General features: G+C 43.6%; 2 protein-coding genes across 11 annotated transcripts in view; one reads left to right on the top strand and one right to left on the bottom strand.

The window, feature by feature from the left end:
• The window catches only part of MYO9B (myosin IXB), a 42,808-nt gene extending 29,572 nt beyond the window's left edge, over positions 1-13,236 (bottom strand). For 8 of the 10 annotated variants that reach the window (XM_054050219.1, XM_054050223.1, XM_054050225.1 and 5 more), the window contains exons 1-3: positions 13,123-13,209; positions 7,426-7,532; positions 3,414-4,307 (exon numbers count right to left, since the gene is read on the bottom strand). In XM_054050219.1, the coding sequence (XP_053906194.1) occupies positions 3,414-4,250 (837 nt within the window). In that variant the 5' untranslated portion in view covers positions 4,251-4,307; positions 7,426-7,532; positions 13,123-13,209. Of the gene's footprint in view, positions 1-3,413; positions 4,308-6,247; positions 6,343-7,425; positions 7,533-13,122 lie in introns of all 10 variants that reach the window. The other 2 variants (XM_054050220.1, XM_054050222.1) reach the window with 2 other exon arrangements.
• A 1,738-nt stretch (positions 13,237-14,974) lies between these two features.
• HAUS8 (HAUS augmin like complex subunit 8) lies at positions 14,975-23,119 on the top strand. Its single transcript, XM_054050538.1, has 10 exons — positions 14,975-15,154; positions 15,978-16,033; positions 16,469-16,613; positions 17,295-17,408; positions 17,902-17,984; positions 18,611-18,682; positions 19,183-19,341; positions 20,153-20,294; positions 21,328-21,469; positions 21,899-23,119. The coding sequence occupies exons 1-10, from the start codon at positions 15,085-15,087 to the stop codon at positions 22,017-22,019; spliced, it is 1,104 nt and encodes a 367-aa protein (XP_053906513.1). The 5' UTR covers positions 14,975-15,084; the 3' UTR covers positions 22,020-23,119.

Genomic DNA, 23,119 nt, shown 5'->3' with positions numbered 1-23,119 from the left:
TAACTTGAGATGTCCAAACTAAGTTCAGAGCTTTAGGCTGCAGACTCTGCATTTCTCATCTGAATCATGTTTGGAGACTTTTCCCTCCGATGAGAGGAAAATAAAGATTTCTTGGAAACTTCTGAAGTGGCAACGGAAAGGCTTAATTATCTTGTTCGAGATTCTCTAAAATCAATACCAATTTGATTCATTACTGCAAATTTGACCCAAATAACAGTTCCCAAATATAAATTCCTTCTTAGAACTTCAATCATAAGTAAACTGAACTTAACAGCCAACACTGGAAGGCAAACTCCAAGTCAGGGAGTCGTACTTTAATCACTAAATTTAGAAAAGGATGCAAAGCCACCCGCATCCATAAACAGAGCCTGTCTTTATCTTCCTACCAGTTTGAAAGGAACTGCTCTTCACTGGAGATGATCTACGTTAGCCTGGAGAAACAAAAGCAACCAAGCTGAGCACAATTCCTATACACTGAAGGCAACCATGTGCCTCACGCACTGTTAAAAACCAGCACAGTAGACAGCTTTAGGCTGCGCTGAAGCACGGTTCTCCTGTGGAGGCAGCGAGCCTTTTGGATTCTTGCTCTCCAGAAAGCCGAAAGCAGGGCCAAGCCTCATCTACATTAGTGCAAGCTACTCCAAGATACCCTAAGAAGGAATCTTAATAAAGAGCTCAGACTCTGGCATTGAGATTGAGCCAGCGGCTCCTGAGGATGAGAGATGAACCATGACCAGCTCTCTTTTCATCTCCTCTCACTGGCAGACATTCTGTTGGCACCACAGTTACACTACACCATCTCAGTGTCATGTATTTCATTTTCATCTGCTTGTGAAGGTAACATCAAGCGACATTTAAGGCCTACTCTCCTACCGTGGTACACCTGTAACTGTAATCATCAAATTCTAGAAGCTGTGAAGAAGGAGCTAAATTAATATCAGCAATAGTTTAACTGCAAATTACTTACAGAATTGAATAGAGATTAATTAGCCAAGAGAAATGGGATTCGGTGAGGAATATGTTTCCAAGTTCACCAAGTATGTGATGGTACAATTACAAACCCACCTCCCTAACACACTGACGGCACTCACATCTCTGTGCTAAAAATGCTCACTTTATCTCCTTGAACTTTCACGTAAGGTCAGCCTATAAACAGACACATTTTACTGAGATGTCAGGAAAATAAGAGGTTGCTGAAAGGGGGAAGTTCTGAGCCAAACTGCAACCAGCTTCTACAGCGTGAAAGTCAGGGCAGCAGACTTCAGTCCAGAGCACATTTTAGTCTTTCATGAAGACTCGAAATAAAACTTTGACATTGAAAAGAACGTTGTCAAATAGTTTAGACTCCCTACAAAATCTGCAAAAAATCCCCCGAAACGTCCATTTCAGAAAAATTCCCTTTCAGCACTTCAGTTCCCTTCGGTAAAAACCCAAATGAGTCACCGCAGTTGGATTTAGAAGTGACCAACTCTTGACAGAAAGGTCTGTTGGCAGATGAACTTCCACAAAGCAAAGGAGCTCTCCGTGCATTCCTCCCCAGACCAGGATCTGACTTGGCTCTTTAAAACTACGCTCAGTGACTGGAATTGCACAAGAGGATCCACACTGGGAAACATGGAACCTTTGCTGTCCACTGAATCCACTCTGCAGTAACCGAAGTAGTACAGTTTCATATTACTTCTCTTTTTGATATGCACTGAAGTTAAGTGAACGGAGAAGTTTATTCCCACTGTGCCAAAATCACAAATTCCCTGGGATTCTTCACCTCTGCAAGTTTCAAAAACGTTTTTCTCCATCATTTTAAGTCAACGAATAATAATTTTAATACAAAGACATATAGTCTTTGTATTAAAAAGATGCTGAAAGAGGTTTTAGGATTCACATGTTCCCACTTTTTTATATGCGATTGTCAAACTCCTTTAACTGACTCAATGTGTGACTGACCAACACCCTCAGAGAAGCAGAGTAAGAAGCTTCTCTGAGAATTTCAGAAGAGCCTCACGTTTCGGACAGCATGTACTTCAACAGCCATGTCAGAATCCATTTGGCAACTCTGTAAGCTAAGCTTTCACTCAGTCATCATATTTCTAGCTTGCAAGACTATTTCCTCATGAATGCATTACTAAATGCTCAGCAGCAGTCTGAAGAAGTTGACGTCCAAAGGAAAAGGTTTCACTGCAGGAAACCAACAGTGTCTCTTCAAGAACATGCCAGATGTAAACGACATTTACCTGTGACTCCAGCAGTCATTAATTCTAATTTGGAATCAAGGGATGTGTGCATTTCTCACCCAATGAGATTCCACATCCCCATCTGCTTAGACCCAGCTGTGTCACAGCCAGCAGAGATGGGTCGGAAACAGTTAAGTTAGCAAAGCAGCCAGCTCAGCTGATCAAACAGTGCTTTCCACAGTGACCCCTTCCTGTTTTCTGTTTAGAGCTGCAAACTTCAACTCCAGCAACCAACAAACCTCAGACAATTTTACTTCTTCTTTCAAGCAGCAGAAAGCAAGGCAAAAAAAGAACTTGCATGTATTCCTCATTCTTTATAAACATGATTTGAAACCTTTTGTATAGATGCTTCATTTTAAAATTTAACTTCATGGCTCTTTCACATTTTATCTGAAAGCGTAAAAAACCAAGCTTTTTTAACTGAAAGCACTGTTACATCTGAGTATATTTAAACCTACAAATGGCAATGGCTGTTTTCAAGCTTCTGGCTGTTCAAGACTTTATTACAGGTGACCGTTACATTCATCCCAGCTTTCAGAGCTTTTCCTTTCGGATAAGAGGGTAAAAGGGAGAGAGTGAAATCTAAAAGCTAAAAGTTTAGGTTTCTCCTGCCGTTTCCTAACACAAGACCTGTGGTATCCCTTCTCAAATGCTTAGTTTTGCTTTCTGTTAGAAAAACTGTAGCCATTAAGAGCCAAAACAACTCACACTTTCACCCCAGCTAATAACACTGCTCTCTTCAAAACAAAGAGCTGTAGAAAGGAAACAACTCCCTCAAAAAGTGAGTTTCCAAAGATGCCGCAGGCCTTGCTTACACAGAAAAGCAAGATTACACTGAGCAATTGGGTTTCAGTGGAACAACCCTTTTACGAAAACATTCACTTACAATTTGACTCAAATGCCATCAAAACTTTTAGGAGGAAGACACAGGTAACCTCTGTCCTAGACTATCAGTGTTTAGTGGGGAAAAGTTAAGCCAAATATAACTTAAAAGCAACAGGAAGCCAACTGAATGGAAGGGTAACTAAGGAAAATCAATTAGAAGCAGTTGAGCAACACAGCCAAGCACCAATGCAGCTCAATGATATTTAGAGCCCGGCCTAAGCAGGTGACCCCGACAGCAGTTAGCTGAGGTTTTCAAGAAAAGGTTTTCACAGAAGGCAATTTTTAGCATAAATTTACCTCCAGAACCGGTCCGGCTCCTAGAATAGTTCTCTCCACACCACTCGCGTACCCTTTCTGGCTCAGTGCTGTGAGGCAGTGAATTAAGAAGTTTGTGCTTTGAGTTTTGCCAGACCCGCTTTCACCCGATATAACTATGCACTGGTTAACATGTTTTTTCAGCATCGTGTGATAAGCCACATCAGCGATGGCAAAAATATGAGGCTCCAGCTTCCCAAGCTGATGATTCTCATACATCTTGACGTATTTAGGATTATAAATGGGCAGGAACTTGAAGGGATTAATTGCAATGAGAATACTTCCTGCGTAAGTATAAATCTTGTGTTTTAGAAAGCGGCACTTGAGATTCTCTAGGATTGCTGTCTCTGTTAGGTTGGGAAGGTTGCACAAGTCATCAAAGTCCTCGTGATGCCATGGAAGAAAACCCCTTTCAACCAGTCGCCGGGCATCTGTCTCCTTGGAAAGCAACTGCATCTGGACATATTTAATGGTCCCATCAGTGTTCCTTTCTTGCAAAAGGAAGTAGTACCCATCCTGTTGCGGATGCTCATCCTGAGCGCGACGAGGCCAAAGTAAAACTCTATGAACAGGAGAATCATTTACATCAAGCACCCATTCTTCACCACCCGATTCTTTCACCTCCACAAGCACATAATGTTTTGAGACATCCAAGTTTAAAATATTTATTACATCCTTGATGACATCTGAAGACGTGCTGTCCTTGGTTGCTTTCACTTTGCAGCAGGGAGCACTTTCTGTCGAGAGTTGGGGATAAATATGAAGATTATAGGCTGCCTGTGCCTGGCAAACTGCACTGTCGGCATCTTTTAAACTCATTCTGCCCCCAAACGGGCTTCAGTCTTCCACCTCTGCTCAATGTGCAGTGCCCATTGTCTAAAAAACATAAAGAGACAGAACACAAGTCAGATGTTTAAAAATGTGTACAAAAGCTATTGGGGCAAGGTATTATTTTCTGGAGAATAAATTGATTAAATAGTCAAATTATTAAAAACCAAATCCACTATTTATGCACAGCAGTGATCTTTTTCAGTCTGTTTAGCCTGCCCCATGGGGTGGATGGCTGTCACAGTATCTCTCCTCTTTCTACTTTGCCTTCTAGCCCCATGCCACCCCTCTCCCTGTTGTGGCAGCACAAGCATCCATACGGCCACAGAGCAAACTGAACTGGGATGAGTGTCCAAATTAAAACTTCCTTGTTTCTCCAGGTTACTTTTAACCCAGATCATTTCCCTGACCTGTTTTGCTGTGCGGCAGACAAACATTTATTCATCCTCCCACATAAACCCTCCCTTAAAGCTGCTCGAGCAACACAAGGCAGAGACACGGTTTGATCACTTCTTAACTCGGCAGTGGCGGCGCAGAGCAGCCACGAACCATGGCAGAGGGAACAGGGCAGAGGTGTGCGGAGGAAGATGGCTCTGACTTCAAGATCCGCATGCCTTCTTCATTTCCCCCAACTGAGCTTTCTTCACGGAGGGTACAGGATTCACCCCACTCAGTTTTAATAGAGCAGTGCCCACAGCTGACCAGGGCGAACGCTGCCGCCAGCTCCTCCTAACTTTGTGCACCGTGGTGATGTCCTGAACACACACAATTTACCCCAACAAACTGCAAATTTCACTCGAGTCAACCACATCCTTGCTACAGGAAGGTTTGAACATGCTCTTTACCTTCCGTTTTAGGCAACAAAGTAAAATTAGCCTCATTACAACCACTTCTCAGTTCAGCTAACAAGATCCCCAATAACCCACTTAATTCACAAGCCTTTGTACCTCTCCCAACAACACTTTCCTTGCTGGTTTTCAGGAACCTCATATGCACAAGTCTCCAAAAATCAACAATTCTGACTGCTTTTTCCTCCTTTCAGCCCCGATGCAAGCCAGGATTCTAACTTTAACCTAACCAACCTCCCAGAAGTCAAACTCCTCTCTATCACCAAGTCAACGTGCCTTTCCCAGAGATCTTTCTCAACACCCAGATCACCACGACCAGGCTCACTTATGTGGCTTTAGTTAAACAGTTAATCAGCTCATCAACAGGCAGTGCAAGGAGAAGGAAAATGAAGTACTCCTTTCAACAGTATGTAAAGCCTCATACCCAGAACATCAGTTCACTTTTTGTTTCAGGAACGAAGTGTTCTAACTACACATTTCCATGCTGAATAAATGTAAAAAAAAAAGATAGCAAATGCCAATGAAGTTGCTTTTTGCCAACTGCACAGGAACTTGCGTAAGGCCACAGACAGCAATCATTTCAAATGAAAATTAAGAGAGTTGGAAGCATTTAGCTGCCACTTCTACTGCAAGCAATGAATCACTGCACAGAAACATATGACAGGGTTCTGCCTCACCAACGGCCTCAGAGCAGAGAGCTGTGCCTTAAGGGAACTCTGAGTAGTAAGTGTATAGAGGGCTTTGTTATGCAAGCTGGATCATTTTTAGTGGCTGCTCATCAAAAGGAAGGCTCAGAAAGCCACAGACAGCGAGACAACCACAGCACGTCGCTGGGCAAGCTCTGTGATCCCTCCCAAGATTGCTTATGTTCCCCATTAAATTCCACTATTCGTTCATTAAGGAAAGCTTACTGGAAGAACCTGGTCGGACAGAAGGATGGACCAGCGAGCTCCAAGCCCTGTTTCCTGTACTAACTATCACTGACCAGTGGCTAATTCTGAAGCATCACTTAAGTAATTACACAGGTGTGAAGCACTCAGTCTATAAAAGTTCAAATTACCCTAGCATTCAGTAGAAACTGCTGTTCATGGGGAAGATGAATCTGGAGTAGCCAGAAAAAAAAAACAAACCAGCACTGACCATTTTCTTCTCCAGCTGGCAGCCAGCGCAAAGGAGACAGTCCTGGGCAGACTTCCTTCTTTCTTCCCAGCAATCAGTTTCAGACACCCAGTCTGCTGCGATAGAGGAAGTCCCCTGGGTAAGCATTTTTGCCAAAACAGCATCCTACAGAATGTGGCATTTACTTTTTGCTCACACAGAAGAGCTGAGCCTAGGAGCTGACCTCTTGTGTTACTAAAACACATTTCCTACCCTCATCTCATGTCAGCTACAAGAGAACCTGGTATATCGCTCAAGACTCCCATGTTACCCTGTCCAGAGAGGAAACCGGAACACAGACAGCCTCTTCTCTACCAGTGAAAAACCCAGGCCAACTAGTGAGCAGCAACGCAATAGCTGGCAGTGCTGCCCAGGTGTGTACGAAACCAGAAAGAGAGAGACCTCTCCTCCTGAAAAAGTCCGGTTTCTCACAAAGAAACATGCAGACATCAACCTTAATGTATTTACCCTCCACAGAGATTTCTAAATTATGCAGTCATCACATAACTTGATGGAAGTTCAAGCAGGCATCCATCACTCTACAAGACTGGTTTAGAAGATAATCTACAGCAGGAAGAACTTGCTGAAACGTGATTCCAACACAGTCACATTACCAGTAAACAGAGAGACACCGTAACACCGCCCTGTTTTAACCAGCCCTGAGATGCAGACACCACTTGCTTCCTTTCCACATTGCTGAGCTATAAGACTACTCTTTCACTTAACACAGATCTGCTGCTTTTAATCATTTAGTATCGAGTACAGTGCTTTAAGAAGAAAAAGGAAATTAAATTCTAAGAGTCACTGAAGGAAGAGCAACAGACAGTTAATGTTAATTCCTCTGAACCAATTCTGCTTTTGCTACTTATAGTTTATTTACCTGAAAATGCACTGTGAGTCCCAGATGAAATAACACAATGCTGAAATCCTTCTGTCCAAGAACCAGAATAAGAACATTCAGTCATCACAAACAGCGGTTTGAGGTAAACCTGTTGGTCTCCAACTCCCTGTGCTCTTCTCAGACAGGATATCAAACTTATTTGATAATAATACTGCTTCAAAAGAGACCAACTTCTGACTTCATACTGAACGATATGTCAAGCCATAAATTAAAATATAAAAGCAAGGAGCATGCACTGAAGACATGATTAATTGGTTACCTAATGAGTCCCAGTATTGGACTATGGAGAGGGTACCATCAAGCAACCGGAGGAGAGGATTCTAGTGAAGTTGCATTTCTGGCAAAGTAAACATTTTCATGATGTTTCTAAAAGAAAGAAAAGGGATACTGGTAAAGAATGTGTCACAGGGAGACGGAGAAGGCAGCAAGTACTCACAAAGCTAGGTCAATTATATTGTTCAGTAGCATAGGAGCAAGGAAGCAAATGCTAAACACATCTCCGCTCAGCTTACAGACTTATAACTTCAAATTTATCCAAGAAATTTCTGCACCAGGGGGATGGAATGGGAGCTGTCCTGGAACAGGCTTGAAAAGCACAGCGAGTAACCTTTTAAACGTGGTATTCTAACATCATATCACAAGTCTGACAGCAAATGTAACCCCCAGATAAGCATGAAATGGGCATTTCAGTAGGCGGTCGCATTACCCTTGTGCTCCAAAGGTATGAGACCAAATACCACATCGAAAATCTATCAGAAACTCAATCAAGAAGCTGATATGAGAACAGTAACAACAAATCTGACAGAAAATACTCCCTTACAGCAAAACACTCTGAAGCTTTGTCTGTAAGAAACACATGGAGGAGACTGATAGGGGTTTGAGTCCTTGCCTGGGGAAGGAGAGTTTGGTAACAATCACCAGTCTGGAGGACAAAGGCGGAACACAAGGCAGCAGCTGGAATTCAGAGCCAGACAAACTCAGGCTAACACAAGACACAAATATCGCCAGAAGGCCACACTACACTGCAAAACCGACACCACCGATAGGGCCTCATTGCTAAAGTGCCTTTTAGACTATCAGCCAATTCCCAGCTACAGATGTGCCTCTTAATTAGGTACCACCATCTCATTTACAGCAAGAGTGGTCTGAACAGATGACTACGAGGGCTCTTTCTGATTTTATGATCCCTAATTGTTTAGAGAAAAAAATATAAGCAATTGAAATCACTGTAATGTGGCTTATCAGGGAAGCATCAGCCTGAATTCAGGTGCAGAGAATACTGGAAGAAAAAAGGAGAAATACAAGAGCAGAAGGTAATAATGAAACCAGCGTGGTCAGCATGCAAAACAGCGAACTCGGGAAAGCAGCAGTCTCGCACCACTGTCAAGTTTGTTCTGTAAATGGAAATTCTGCAAAGTTACCCCAACTCCTTTCAGTGTTCTTACTTATTAGAAGCTCATTTCCAATGCATGGGAAAAACCAAAGCTGTGTGGCAGTGGGAGGCAGAAGCTGGTACTGAGTGCGCATCTACTCATTTTAGACTCCTTCCTGTTTCCTTAAAACATTTTACCTTGCACAAGGCTTTTGTAGCACAAGCGTACAACTTCACAGCACTAAAATTTACTAAATAAATCATCAGCACATACAAAACACACACGCTTCCAAGGTAACAGTCTAATGCCACGTTTATTTTTATATTACCTCTCAATTAGTGCTTTCATATGCTTACAAAATAACCCCCCAAGGGGCTCACCAAGCAATAATCTCTGTGAACACGAGGCCGGATGGTTTAGCCCATCATTGGAGGGTTGGTTATGCTGCCACTTAAATCACCAAGTAGGGCAACACCACAGGTAACCACTTCTATGTTTTGTAGAAGAAACAGTAGGCTAAAGAATTTATCATCAATCTGTAATTCTGCTTTCTGCTCAGACAACATTAGCAGAAATAGAAAAAACAAAATTCCAATTCTAGATGGTCAATTTGATGGCATTTTCTAAGCGTTTCAAGTCCTTGTTAAGCCAAGTAATTTTTTAGTATGCATTAAAGTCAACACTGTCTACTTATTAATGTAGTAAAATTCTAGAAGACAACTTCACCCCAGCCAGTGCAGGGAATCTGTTTAGTTTAAATAAGGCCATAATTTGAAGCCACATATTTAGTCAGTGAATCATAGTAGAGCTAAAAAGGGAAAGCTACCATTACAGCAAAATTGTTGAAGATTAACTTTAAAATATCCCAGTTCTTCACATTTTCATGTACATTTCTCCAGTGCCGCATTCCTCAAACGAAAAGATTCCCGTGTCTCCCATTGTCCATCAAGCAATTTTCAGTACAAACAAAGAAACATATCACATCTAATTGACCTCTGAAATTCTTGACCACCAGTATCACCAATGACCATCCAGGAGAGACCCCTCTGTCCGAACAAACTGAAAATATTCAGTAATTCCAAAAATATTCAGCTATTACTTATCCTTGATTTCCAAAGCAAGTCATTTCCAGAAAGGTAACAGGCTACAGAGACACTCCAAAATGTCCATGACTGTGTGCTCCAGTTAAGGCAAAGGACTCAGCCCTTATCCCACAGCCAGCCTATCGAAGCAGAAAGTGGGCTGTAAGGCAAGTAACTCAACAAGAAAAATATCAGAGAAATCGCCTCCATTGCAGGCAGTTCCTTCTTTCTCCCCCCAGAGACCCTGATCCCAACCTACGCCCCCACAGCATCCACAGCGCAGACCTCCGCTTCCTCTTAGTGACTCAGAGCACAATTTAACATGGATCCCTTATCGGGCTCACCGTGACACTAATGGTCTATAACATTCTACTACCTTACAAACCGTGATGTCAGAGGTAAAGGTGTGCACTCAAGTATGATTCAGAGGAAATCAAAACGTGGCCCTGTTGAGAAAACAAGGAATGAAGGCAAAACAACCTTGTGTTAGAGGTGAGGAAAGTACACCAGAAGAACCCTGGAGACTGTCCCACCGCCTTTTGTAGTTTTCTTAATTTAATCCTTAACAGCATTACAGCTGTCAACAAGGGAAGCCAAAACCTCACTGGTCTAACACTGCATTTACACCAGTAAGAAACTTTATTAATAAACTTTAGGTTGAACTTTCATGTGAATTAGAAAGAAAAAGAAAAAGCATTCATCAGCAGAACATGCACATTTAAAAAATGCCTTTAAAAACAGTTTTATTGTTAAACATTGATGGTCTTTAAAGGAAGGGCAGATTTTTCTAGGATCTGCATTGTGTTTCATTTGGTAATCAGATACAAACAGTGCAATACAGCTGAGATAAAAGCAACTCCACAGGTCACATTTGAGTCACTTGATACATTAAGAAAACCTGATATACCAGAGACAAAACCCCTGAATTCCCATTTTCTGAAATAAAGACATTCCTAGGTCTTTCAGAAGGCAGATCACCTATTAAAACAGCCATCTATTGGAAAAAATACATCCACATCAGCATCTCTGGGTTTACTTCTTTACATTGGGATAATTAGGTCTTGCTTCTCAGAAATGAAATTTATAAACACCTTCAACCTTCAAATTCACAAAAAAAGTACCAAACCACAGACTTTTTGTTGAGTCATAACCTTTTACTCTTCTCCTTGGCTGTGAAGATAGCCGATACTGTTGCATCTTTCAGGAAATTTCCCTTTGTAAATGCCCAAGACATGGAATCACAGCATTTATCAACTAGCTAAGGAAAGGTCATATTTAGCCCAAGCAATACTGAACTACGTGCGCGTGAGTCAAACAGTTATTCATACACAGGATTATTCAGGAGGTCTAATGTTTGAATCATTCTTTGTCAGAAAACTCACTCGGGACAAAGCATTACTTTCTAGGTGGACCTCATTTAAATTTTTCATCAGCTGCATTTACTCTTCCTCAATTATTCAGTTCTATAAGCATTTCACTGCCCTGTCACTGCAGAAACAACATTCAGCTACTGAAAAAGCTTTTTGTTGAGACAAACATTCAAGCAGGGCGACAACAACAAAAACCTCCAAACAACCCAAACTACCCAGTTCCAGTGCATTACTGCAGTCACTCAGGATTATGTTAATAAATAAATGCTAATTATTAAGGAAATGGCCTTAAGATGCAACATCCTGAAAAGCAAAGATCATGCTACGGGACTTAAACTGTAGAGCAGATAATCTTGCTAGTTCAAAGATGAAACCAATCAAGATTAATTCTTCTCTAAAGAGCCCTTATGAATATTGTTGCTAACATGAATACACATGTGCATTAGAAGTTCCCCACAGTGCTTCCCCTGCATTACACGGATCTGTTCTTGACAAGACTCTGAGTTAAGACACCAGTGACTTACTAAAACTTGCTGGGTGTGACAGCAATTTATTAAACCGGAATGCAGGGTTACCTCACACTGTGACTTCAGGGCAAGTACTTCTGCCGTGTATGCCAGCTAACAGACCTGAAAATCTGAGAGCTCCCAGTTACCTATGACAAACTCTTATTTGCAAACAGCTAGGCAGACAAACAGATACCAATCTCCCTCCAGGAGCAATGTGGGAGGATGCTGATGACATCTTGGAAAGGCTAATTACATCTGCCAGAAGCCTGAGATCATCTCCAGCCCTTTCCTACACTGCCACTCGTTTCCAGAGGGCAAAATCAGAGAATACTGAACTCATTTGCATGCCAAGTACTTCTCGCTTCGCACAACCAGGACCTCTAAACAAAGCTGGGTACGAATTTCACCAAGATACTTACAGATTAATAGAAAACAAGGCTAAAAATTACACTGCGGGGTCACCCTGCATTACAGTCACACATACGTACAGTCGCAACAGTCACAAGTCAGGACTGTTCTCTGCCACTTTGGGTCTACAAGCACCTAAAAAAATTACGTAGCCAGCTTGCAACAGTTTTGCTTTTCAGAGATTGCAAAACCAGACTTACCAAAAAGACACAGCTCTACCAAGACAGAGGCAGCTGGAGGCACACAGCAACCAGACAGCGATGGTCACCGCGATAACGCACAACCTCAGCACAGCAGCAGCGCTGATACCAACAAGAGTTGCCCCAAAATGAAACAAAGCAAGAAAAGATCACCCTGGCAAGCTTTTTTGAAAGATGCTGTAAGATTCGTAGGAAAGATTATGGGCTGTTCACCCTGGAGCTAGCAATATGAGTGAGAAAGTAGAATACTACTTGGCTGAACGACGAGGAGCAAAAGACAGAAGTTAAAAGTCGGGGTTCACAGATCCAGAGGAAGGAACCCCATCCCACCTCTTGCCCTCAGGGCACCTCCAGCTCTGCTGACGTGGTGTAAGGACCACCACAGCACCCAGCCCCAGCTCCTCAGGGGGGCAGACACCCTATAGCGCCCAGCCCCAGCCCCTCGGGGGGGGCAGACACCCCATAGCGCCCGGCCCGAGCCCCTCAGGAGGGGCAGACACCCCATAGCGCCCGGCCCCAGCCCCTCGGGGGGGGGCAGACACCCCATAGCGCCCGGCCCCAGCCCCTCGGGGGGGGGCAGACACCCCATAGCGCCCGGCCCCAGCCCCTCAGTGGGGGCAGACACCCCATAGCGCCCGGTCACACCGGTCCCGTGAGGCGAGACTCGATCTCAGGCACCTTGGTGAAGCGGTGGAATCTAAAGGCTCCCGCTTACCCCTAAATGAAGTCCAGCCTAAAGGCTCCCTCTCCCCCTGGCGCCCGGCACACCAGCCCCAAGAGACCCGACCCCAGCTCCTCGGGGAGGCGGCAGGGCCCCCTCAGCACCCGGTCCCCAGAATCCTCGCGGACCCGGCGGGGTCCCACGGCTCCCACCCACCGGAACCACCGCACCGGCTCGGGACAAGACCCGTTCTCTCCAAGGCACAACTACAGAGCTCGACCAACCATAAAAAAACCGAAAAGAATGAAAGAGAACCGGTACCGGGCGCAGAGCCGCCCCGCGCCGCCGTTTACCTCCGCCCGGCCCCGCCGCAGGCCCCGCCGAGGCGCCGCTTCCGGGTAGCGGCGGAGCAGGGCGGCGCCCATTCAGCGCCGCGCGCGCACTGCGCATGCGCGCAAGCACCCCCCTTGTGCTCCTTTCCCCCTCCCCGTTGGGCGGGAAGCGCGAAGGAACGCCTTAGGGGGCGGTTGGGGTGGAGGGGGAGAGGTGGGGGCGGTGAGCTCGGAGGAGAGAGTTATAGAGTGATAGAATCGTGGAGCCATGGAATCATAGAATAATAGAATAGTTTGGGTTGGAAGGGACCTTAAAGCCCATCCTCTTCCAACCTCCCACTGGACAGGGACACCTCCCACTGGATCAGGGGCTCCAAACCCCATCCAACCTGGCCTGGAACCCCTCCAGGGATGGGGCAGCCACAGCTTCCCTGGGCAACCTGGGCCAGGGCCTCCCCACTCTCATAGGGAAGAAATTCCTCCTTATGTCCAGTCTGACTCTGCCCCTCTCCAGTTTATCCCCATTGCCCCTCATCCTGTCACTCCAGCCTTTATAAAAAGCCCCTTCCCAGCTTTCTTGTAGCCCCTTCAGGTACTGGAAGGTGGTGGGGTCTTGGTGCTGGAGCAGCTCCATCCTGGAGCCAAGTCTTCCAGCTCTTGCAGCTCGTTCTCCTTGCCTGCCAAGTTTCATACCCTGGTCTGAGAGCGCAGCCGCCTCCTGGGAAGCTGCAGACTTGCTCAGATATTCTCTGCGGAGACAGGGTGACCTTGGGAGAAACAAAGCTGCGTTGGCATCTTAGATAAGCTGCAAGAACAGGCTCCTGATTCACGGCGGGGAGGTTGTTTTGCTGATTCCAACCCAAACCATTCTATGATTCCCAACAATTTTAACTACAAGACATTGACATTTTTTGAACTTAAAAAAAAAGACTTTCTGGCAATTTTTTTTCTCAGCTCTAATGCCAGCATAGCCTGAAGTTACAGTCTGTTAACTATTGTGCGAAACTCAAGTGTATTCCTGGGTTGCAGATTCCACCTCGTGCCCCCAAAGCCGCTCTGAACTGCCCCTGCAATGCTGTTATTTTCATTTAGGACTGAGAGCCCAGCTATGCTAAAGGTTTTCCTGATGGTAGTAGATGTTTGCAGTGGACACTAACTACTAAGATCATGACTTCATTTCTAAATGAAAATGCTCTTGGGCGACGTTACTTTAATGTTATCGTCCCTGCAATAGTTTTCCCAACATCAGACAGTTAAGATTCAGATGACAGGACACTGGGCCATTGTTTGAGCAATGAAGCTGGGGAAGGGGCTGGAGAACAAGTCTTACGAGGAGCAGCTGAGGGAACTGGGGTTGTTTAGAAGAGGAGGTTGATGGGAGACCTTATTGCTCTCTACAACAACCTGACAGGAGGTTGTGGAGAGGAGGGAGCTGGGCTCTTCTCCCAAGTGACAGGGGACAGGACAAGGGGGAATGGCCTCAAGCTGCACCAGGGAAGGTTCAGACTGGACATCAGGAAAACATTTTTCACAGAAAGGCTCATTGGGCCCTGGAAAGGCTGCCCAGGGAGGGGGTGTAGTCCCCATCCTTGGAGATCTTTAAAGACAGGTAGATGAGATGCTCAGGGACATGGTTTAGTGGCAGATAGGAATGGTTGAACTTGATGATCCAAGACGTCTTTTCCAACCTGGTGATTCTATGATTGATGGGGATCACTGCCTGCCGTTGCCCAGCCCTGAGCAAGGATGCTTACTTTCTCAAACGACTTTTAGCCCTCCCTGATTCCCCGGGGGCTCCATCTCCTCCGCGCCGGCAGGAGGCGCGCGCGGCACCGCGCGGGAAGGGGGCGGGGACGGGGCGGTGCTGCGCGTGCGCGCGGTTCAAAATGGAGGGCGGCTGAGGCGGCGCGGGAGGCCGCTCGTGATTCTATCCCCTTGCTTGTTGTCCTTTGCCACCTCCCGCTTTCTTTCTCTTTTTTCAGGATGTCCGTGCCGCCCGGCGGCTCCGCCGCTCTTGGAGCGGGGGGAGAAGCGTCTAAGGATAAGCGGAAAGGTAGCGAGGCGCGCTGAGGCGGGCGGGGCCCCAGGAAACTCTCTTACGGGTCATAGCTTTCTGTTAATGAGTCACTAAAGTAAATTTGAGAGGTAAAAGCTTCCCCGAAGCAAGAAATGTCCGTCTTGCTTCGTAGTCATAGAATAGTTTAGGTTGGAAGAGACCTTAAAACCCATCCAGTTCTACCCCCTGCTATAGGCAGGGACACCTCCCACTGGCTCAGGCTGACCGAGGCCCATCCAACCTGGCCTTGAACCCCTCCAGGGATGGGGCAGCCATAGCTTCCCTGGGCAACCTGTTCTAGGGCCTCACCACTCTCATAGGGAAGAAATTTCTCCTTATGTCCAGTTTAAATCTGCCCCTCTCCAGTTTGCCCCCATTGCCCCTCGTCCTATCGCTACAAGCCTTTGTAAACAATTCTTCCCCAGCTTTCTTGTAGCCCCTTCAGGTACTAGAAGGTTACTATGAGGTCTCCTCGAAGCCTTCTCTCAAAGAGCCTAAGGTGGAGAATTGGGAAGTGGTTGGTGTTGGAAGAGTTCTCCCTCTCCTGTCCAACCCCCAGGCTAAAGCACCCTCACATGCACTTACTGGAGTGTGTCCAGGCAGAGTTTGTATATCTCCAGAGAAGGAGGCTCCACACCTTCTCTGGGCAGCCTCGTGTATCCTGGGAGCAGAGCCGTGTTTCTTCCTGGCCATAAATCACCCTGTGACAGTCTCCACTGTGACAGCCTCTACTGTGCTTGTTACCCCCTGTGGTGCATGAAGATCCCTGCAAGCACTCCAAGTTGGGGCCTGACTGGACTCTCTTTGACTCTTCTGTCAGGGGGAAGAATTGTGAAGTCTCGCTACCTGCAGTTTGAGAAGAAAGGCACCAAGAAGGTACTTGGACATATCACTGCTGGGCTTGGGGGGCTGCCAGCAGAAAGTGGAAGGGGCCTGAGGTGTGGCTGGGATATGTGGCAGGGAGACCAAGCAAAAAATGGCTTTGCTGGGCCTGTGAGGGAGTTCTGGTGTGTTACCTGGTGCAGATTGCCCAGGGAAGTGCTTGAGTCCCCATGCCTGGAAGTATTTGAAAGATGGATAGATGAGGTGCTTAGGGATATGGTTTAGGAGTGGGCAAGTACAGTTGGACTTGCTGATCTCTAAGGCCTTTCCAACCAAATGATTCCATGACTGGGATGGGAACCTGGGACTTGCAAAGCACCAAGATGCCCTGGGATTGCAGTTGTTTATTGTCAGCATCCCAGTCAGAGGTAAGGTATTGCTGGTCACGATTACTGTTGTGCTCAGTCTTTTCTGTTTCTTGATTGTCAGGATTCTTCAGCGAATACCTCTTCAGCAAATTCCTCTTTAGTGTCTACTGCTAAACCGTCTGCTGCTAAACCAACATCTACTGATAAACTATCTTCTGCAGCTAAACCACGATCAGTGCCTCCTCTGAAATCTAAAGCTTTTGCGGGTATGTCTGACTAGAATTTGAAAGCTATTCTTTTGTGAATTTGTATTTCTAACCTGTGGAACTCCTTAACAACTCTGAAATGTTAAGAGGTGATATTTTGTATTTGTTATATCACTGCCAGTTATCTGTGTACAAAAGGAATTAGGAAACCTGGTGTGGGATTAAGTGTAAACTGAAGTGTGTTAAACTCTCGTCTGGACATTGTGATAGAAAACTAATCTGGAATTGAGTGAGTTGTCTGAAAGAGCATATCTCTCGTGTTCTGCACAATGCTTGGAACTACTCTTTTACTGCCCTTGCTGTTGCCCTGATTTTTTTTTATTTAATCTTTTTAGTAAGTTCATTTTTAGTGGCTGAAAATCCCTGTCTGCAAAACAGTCCATTTTTGTTCCTTTTTGCAAAAGTTTTCTGCTAGGGTGGTAACTTGACTTAAATATCCTGAGGAAATAACATTATTCCCTTTTAACATTTGAGTGTTGTTGAACTGTGAGATGTTTAAGAAGATAATGTTCTGAACTACCTTATCTTGGGGCATATTAGGGAGTATAAAAATGGTATATATAGAGTTAACATGTAAAGGTTGGCACAAGATTGCCACGTATTAGTAAAAGTGTATATAATTGTGAACTTGTGCAGAATCTGTTCTAATTCTTTTAGTCTGATAACAGTTTCTTTCCACAGATGTTACCTGTAGCTCATTAAATCAGAGTAGCTTTGAGAAAGGTAACTTGCAATCCACTTTATTAGATGGAGACAAAATTAGTCTACCGGACCTTGAACTTTCAGCTATTAATGGTAAGCTTCCACTCATAGTCTATTTGTTTATTATTCGTTATTTTTAATGTGTGTGTTGCAATTTAATGACAAGTAACCCATATATTCTGCTATATTCACAGAAAGATTTTGTTAAATAAGGTGAATGTTACTTGAAGTTTCTTTAAGCGGAGTTAATGAGACCTTCAGGGTCCATTTTTAGTATCTTTTGGGTGCTTTGTTCTTTTTGTTTAAGGTCAAATATCGAAGAACAAAGTACCCTCAAGTCTTTGTTCCTCTGACAGATGGGTGTTAGATTAACAACCTTTCTGATAATTGTGTCACATCTGTCTGTAACTGTTACTGAAAGCTAAATGCTGCTGTGATCCACGTATCATCAGAATCAGAAATCAAGCATGAGTGTTCTTTACGTAGTGATTTTGGAATTATCTTTGTCATGAAGACCCTTATGGTATGTTGACTCACCCTGTATAGTTTGGTAGAAGAAAGCAATAAATCTTCTATTGTGATGCAGGTAAAACTGTCTCCGGAAAGATTCCTGCTTCAAATTCTACTGGCAAAGCCAAGACAAGGAGAGATCAAAAACCCCAAAATATGGTGAGTCTCACCGCTTTCATTCATTAAGCAATTTATTTTGAAATATATGAAATGAAGATTTTCTGTTGTCTTTAATATTGATGACTACTTTGAGGTCTTGTGATACCTCAAGCCTTCTGGCAGAGGGTAACTCTTTTACTGCTGGCAATGTTTTTGTTTACTGGATGTGTCAACACAGACTGAAGCTTTGCTTCTGCTTTTTGTGGTCAAGAACCTGATCTAATTGTAACACCTCTGCAAGGCAATTCTTTTTTTATATTCCTGTCCGTACTGTTTAATTATATCACGTTATCTTAAAATATTTCCTGGTGATTTTTTTCTCCAAAAACTAGCATTGATCCAGCCTCATTTGGAGTGCTTTATCTGGGAATTGCGTTCAAGATAGCACTGAAACTTCAAGTTCTCCACCAGTATCACGAGAAGCGGCTGACAATGTTATAAAAAGCAGTGGAACAAAGACTTACTTAACTAACAAGCATTGTTTAAAAACTCAAACTGTTGTCATTGAGCTGACTGTTGCTGATGGTGTTTCTGGGCACAAACTGGATTTTCAGTAATTTATTTGAACCTTGACAAATTAACTGTTTATATACTTAAATTGATCTATTTTATTTTCTGTTCTGAAGGAATGTGATTCTCAATCTGAGATAGAAGAACTGGAATCTCTGACACTGCTTTTAACTTACCTAAGAGTAAAGGTGAGTGTCAGTCAAGTATTTCGTGTTTCAGGTAGAGGGACTTGATATTGAATAATTGTTTAACTTCTTGTCTGTTTTTTCTTCTATAAAGGTAGATTTTTATGACTTCATCTGTTTATGGCTGTAAAACTGTATGACTTGCTTTGAAAACTCATAGAGATAATTCAGTGCCTGTTTATTAAGCTGGTGCTGGCTCTTCATGGAGTGGGGTCATGCAGGAGTGCGAGAGTGTGTGGGTTTCAAGATTGTAGCAGTGGCTTTGTTCTCTGTTCACGCAGTGCTGTACATGTGTGTTTTTCCTTGTGAAAAACACTAGTGGATGTGGGGGGAAGAAGGTGGAACGGAGGCTTTGATTCTAATGTACTGTGCTTCTTGCATGAGGTCTCTTCATTCTTTGAAGCTGTTTGACTTAGTCTGAGGTTTACCATTGTTTCTTCAGACTATGTTAATTATTTAGATATAGTGTCACTTTAGCTGTGAATGTCTTTTGGATATAATAGGCAGGAAAAAATCTTGCCAAGCTGGAGGAAAAAGCAGAAAAAAACTTGATAATGTTGTGTGAAGAGAAGATGAGACAACAGGAGAAGCTCTACGAGTTGAAGCGTGAAATTCTGCTCAAAGAGAGAGAGCAGAAACTTGACGAAGCATTAGACAAACAGGTAGGCTTTGTTAGAATTTATGCTTCTCCAGTCTTTAAAGAAGCTCACTTACGAGGTAGTCCTTTATCCAGAGAGGATTTCCCTGCCTCTGTGGCTTGTTAGGGTAGAAGTTTATCAGTCTTAAACAAAATAAATCTCTCCTTCCTGTTGCAGCATACAGTGCTTTACAGTAGCCTAAAAAATACCTTTGGTTTTTGGTTGTCCCTCGTTGGACAGACATGAAGGAGAAGTTTGAGCTGTTGAGCAATGGGCTGCCAGAGTGCTTTACAGATCTGCGTGGGAGATGCAAGTGTCTTAAACAGATGTGAAGATCCTGCAGTTACAGCTAAGGGTGGAGCTGAGGTGCTGACCCTTAAATGAGAAGGGAACACCATCTGTTCTTTGTTTCTCTTATTTGCATACATTAGGCAGCAATGGTTCTGGCCTGGTTGTAAGAAGGCAAGTTTCTAAAGAATAATTAATTTTTGAATAATTAACTTCCGAAACTGAGCCCATGTTTGCTTTTAACAAACACGCATTACAAGACTCTTTTCTTTTGGAGAATACAAAGTATAAAACACTTTGCCTGCTATATTGCTGATACATTTAAACTGCAGTAACAAGGGAACCTGGTGTTGACCTAGGTGTTTTCAGATGGTAGAGGAGAAGCTGTTAAACAGCATGATAGGAGAATTGTACCATAAACTTCTTGAATTGCTCTGTCAGCGAGCATTTTTGGGGTGGCATCTGGGGGGTTTTATAAATTATTTTTCTCTGTTTGTACTAACAAAATGGCTTTTGAAGAAGTGTTGGTTTGTCATGTCTCTTTCAGCTGGAAGTGCTTACTCCCCTTGTTCCTGTTTGTGAACAGTTTAAAGAGCAATATAAATGCTTTGCAGCTGCCCTGGATGCCACTAGACATGAATTACCTATAAAGAATATTCACATAGAAGGAGATATGCACGCATACCTTGGTATGAAGTTTACTCTCTGAAATCATTTTTTTTTGTATGCTGAATTTCTTGCACTGTTATTGCTAGATCTGTCTGTGGCCACTGTGAAGGAATCTTGTCTGCTCTCAGAGCTCATATGGACACTGCGCTGCAGTGTTAGTCACATGTTTTACTATAAATCTGTTCTCTGTTTACTTGTTACACTTAAATTTTTTTTTATCTTGTGACAGGTAAAAAGTAACTTTCTAAAGTAGGGCAGTCTCCATGTAAATGTTCTTTAGCACATTTCTGTATCTTTTAACAGTATTCATGGCATTCCTCCTCCTTCCTTGTCCCTCGTGGGTAAACAGGTTGTAGAAATACTGTGATTTCTTCTCTCTGTGTCTGAGAGATAGTCACGTGGATGGATGTGCTTGGGTTTCCTGTAGAACCAGAGCTGAAATATATTGTGTGATCTCTTGAACTGGAGAATTTTGGTTTAATAAGTGAGTACTCGTGCTTTGTGTTGAAGTCTGGACAAAAGGTTAAGTTTTTAAACTGCTGCTCTGCAAGAAATGAGTTTTTTAATCATGTTAATAATCTTACTTGCACCTTAAAGCGAAGAGGTTTATTGAAGAACTTTCAATTCTTGTGTGAAGACTTGAAAGGAAATAAGTGCCTATTTTTCGGTTTAACACTAAAGGAGAGGACTGGATAAATCTCCTGTCAGGGTACAGGCCAATAGCAATTTATGTAACTGGCCAAGTTATTTTGGATGTTTAAAGCTTTTTTTTTTCTCTTGCATTTGTCTTATAAAAACCTTGGATATACTCTAAATGAATACTGCTTGATTAGCAATTTTAATAGCCTGTTATTGGTGTTGATCTTCATGGCTAAAAGTAGTTTGGCTTTCACATTTTTCTCACAGTGTGTTCGTGAAAGCTGGATGAACAGTAGATTTCTGTTATCTGGTTCACTTGTCTCTCTTCAGTACTGTAATACTTCAGCTGATGTTGTGTTTACTGCTGCCACTGCATGTGTTTTGGAATAATATTTGTAACATCTTGTGTTGTAGGTGAGCTAGAAAAGGAGTTAACTGTCACCCAGGAACTTCTGACGGAACTTACACCAATCTGCTCAGATGAAAGTGCAAAAGCACTTACTGCTCTGAAAGAGCTTAAAGAAGTGTCTCAGAAAATGAATAAAGAGCTTCAAAGGTATTTACATCTATCGGGTGAAAAAAAAGGCTCAATATTTGAAGGAAAATCTGTAGATCGTGCCAGAAAGTGCTAATAGTCCACCAATTAGTCTTCCTCCAATGCACAAAGTTGGATTCTGTTTGTAGTAGACACCTATATTTCTGTCTCTTCCCTGCCTACCATCAAAGTAGAGATGCTTGAGGGTTCTCTTGTGTGAGTGTGTGTTTGAAGATTGATAGAGTTCAAAGGCACCCATCTTCCCCTCCTGCAAACTGCCCCTCCTCTCCTGCACACTCCAGCCTTTGGGAAGAAAATTAACAGTTCCTTTTTACTCTGGTGTCTGTGTGGAAGGACAGTGACACAAACATCCAAGCATGTAGCCTTTGGAGACAAGCAGAAGTTGTTATCCTCCAGAGTAACTGATTTAGCTCACTTCTTCTGTTACAGGAGCTTCACACAAATGCAGAACCTGGCATCTGAAGCAAGTAAAGAAGTTTCTCTGCATAATCAACAGATATGTGAAGAGAATCATGGACTAGATGTAGTGAAATGCTGGTACTTCGACTGAGACTATGTATCTTACTAATGAGTGGGTGCTAAATCAATGCCAGCACACCTCTTGTATGAGCGTATAGCTTGACCAGATCTTCAGTTATACTAGAATATGAAACCAGCAACATTTGTGCCTACTGATTCAGGAAAAGGAGTTTTGTGTGCTTCTATAATGAGACATCTTTATTTATAACGTGGATTTGTCACGCCTTTCACGGCACCTTCTGCCTTGACAATACTGAAAGGTAAAAGATAAGAAATGCCATTCTTGGTAGATACGGCCTGTGTGTTCTTAAACTTGCTGGTTTACTTTCTTGCCCCTGGCTTCAAGTGCTGTGACTTGCATCTCTCCAAGTGGTGTTCCTAGCAGGGCAGCAGATCAGAATACACATGTGGAATTGTGGACGTGGTATTTTGCCTTCGCTGGCCTCGTCAGAGGATCTGTCAGAATGTGCAGCAGGGTCACTGGTCAGCTGGGGAACGTGTTCTGGAGGAACTTTTACTGCATTTCTGGATTTGCTGACAGGAAAAGTAAAGCGGTAGCAAATGAGGCTGATGATTGGAAGGAGCCTGGTCACTCATTACAAGTGAGAAGTTTTGATAACTTGATGCCTAATTGTCTTGAAAACGGATTATTAAAATCATAAATGCTTTTATATTAACAAGATACCTTCTCCTCAAGGATTCTATTATTTAATAAAGACTATTTTCTACTACCATATCATTAGCCTTCACATTTGGATATCTTCACTGATCTCCTACAGCAGCTCTTTTTTCTGTCTGGGCTTACCCAGGGCCAGTACTGCACTATGCACAGTGTCAGGAGTGCAGGCACTAACCAGTGCCAACAGCAAGCCAAGAAGACCCACTGGCACCCAGAGCGCTGAGCTAGGAGATAGGTTTGAGGTTTCTCTCCACGTTCACTAACTACTGCATGCCTGAGAGTGGGATCTTTTGTGAACGTACACACCAGGTGTGGCAGGTTTTTTCAGCATACTTTCCATTTCTATGCATGGAATGCATTTTTCTCAGACAAACGTGCTGTGTCCTGTATTTTTCACCTGTGGTTTCTCTTCATCTGATTATTTGTCAAAATTCGTGCTTTGTATTGGCTGT

Source organism: Cuculus canorus, chromosome 27 (assembly GCF_017976375.1).
Source record: "Cuculus canorus isolate bCucCan1 chromosome 27, bCucCan1.pri, whole genome shotgun sequence".
Lineage (NCBI taxonomy): Eukaryota > Metazoa > Chordata > Aves > Cuculiformes > Cuculidae > Cuculus > Cuculus canorus.
The sequence above is the reverse complement of the archived record's forward strand: the minus strand, read 5'-3'. Positions and strand labels throughout refer to the sequence as shown.

Bases quoted from the DNA above. Each gene is read 5' to 3' on its own strand.
- HAUS8 (XM_054050538.1), top strand. From the start codon at position 15,085: ATGTCCGTGCCGCCCGGCGGCTCCGCCGCTCTTGGAGCGGGGGGAGAA. The intron at 20,295-21,327 runs GTATGAAGTTTA...CTTGTGTTGTAG, and splicing joins AGATATGCACGCATACCTTG to GTGAGCTAGAAAAGGAGTTA. The intron at 21,470-21,898 runs GTATTTACATCT...CTTCTGTTACAG, and splicing joins ATGAATAAAGAGCTTCAAAG to GAGCTTCACACAAATGCAGA.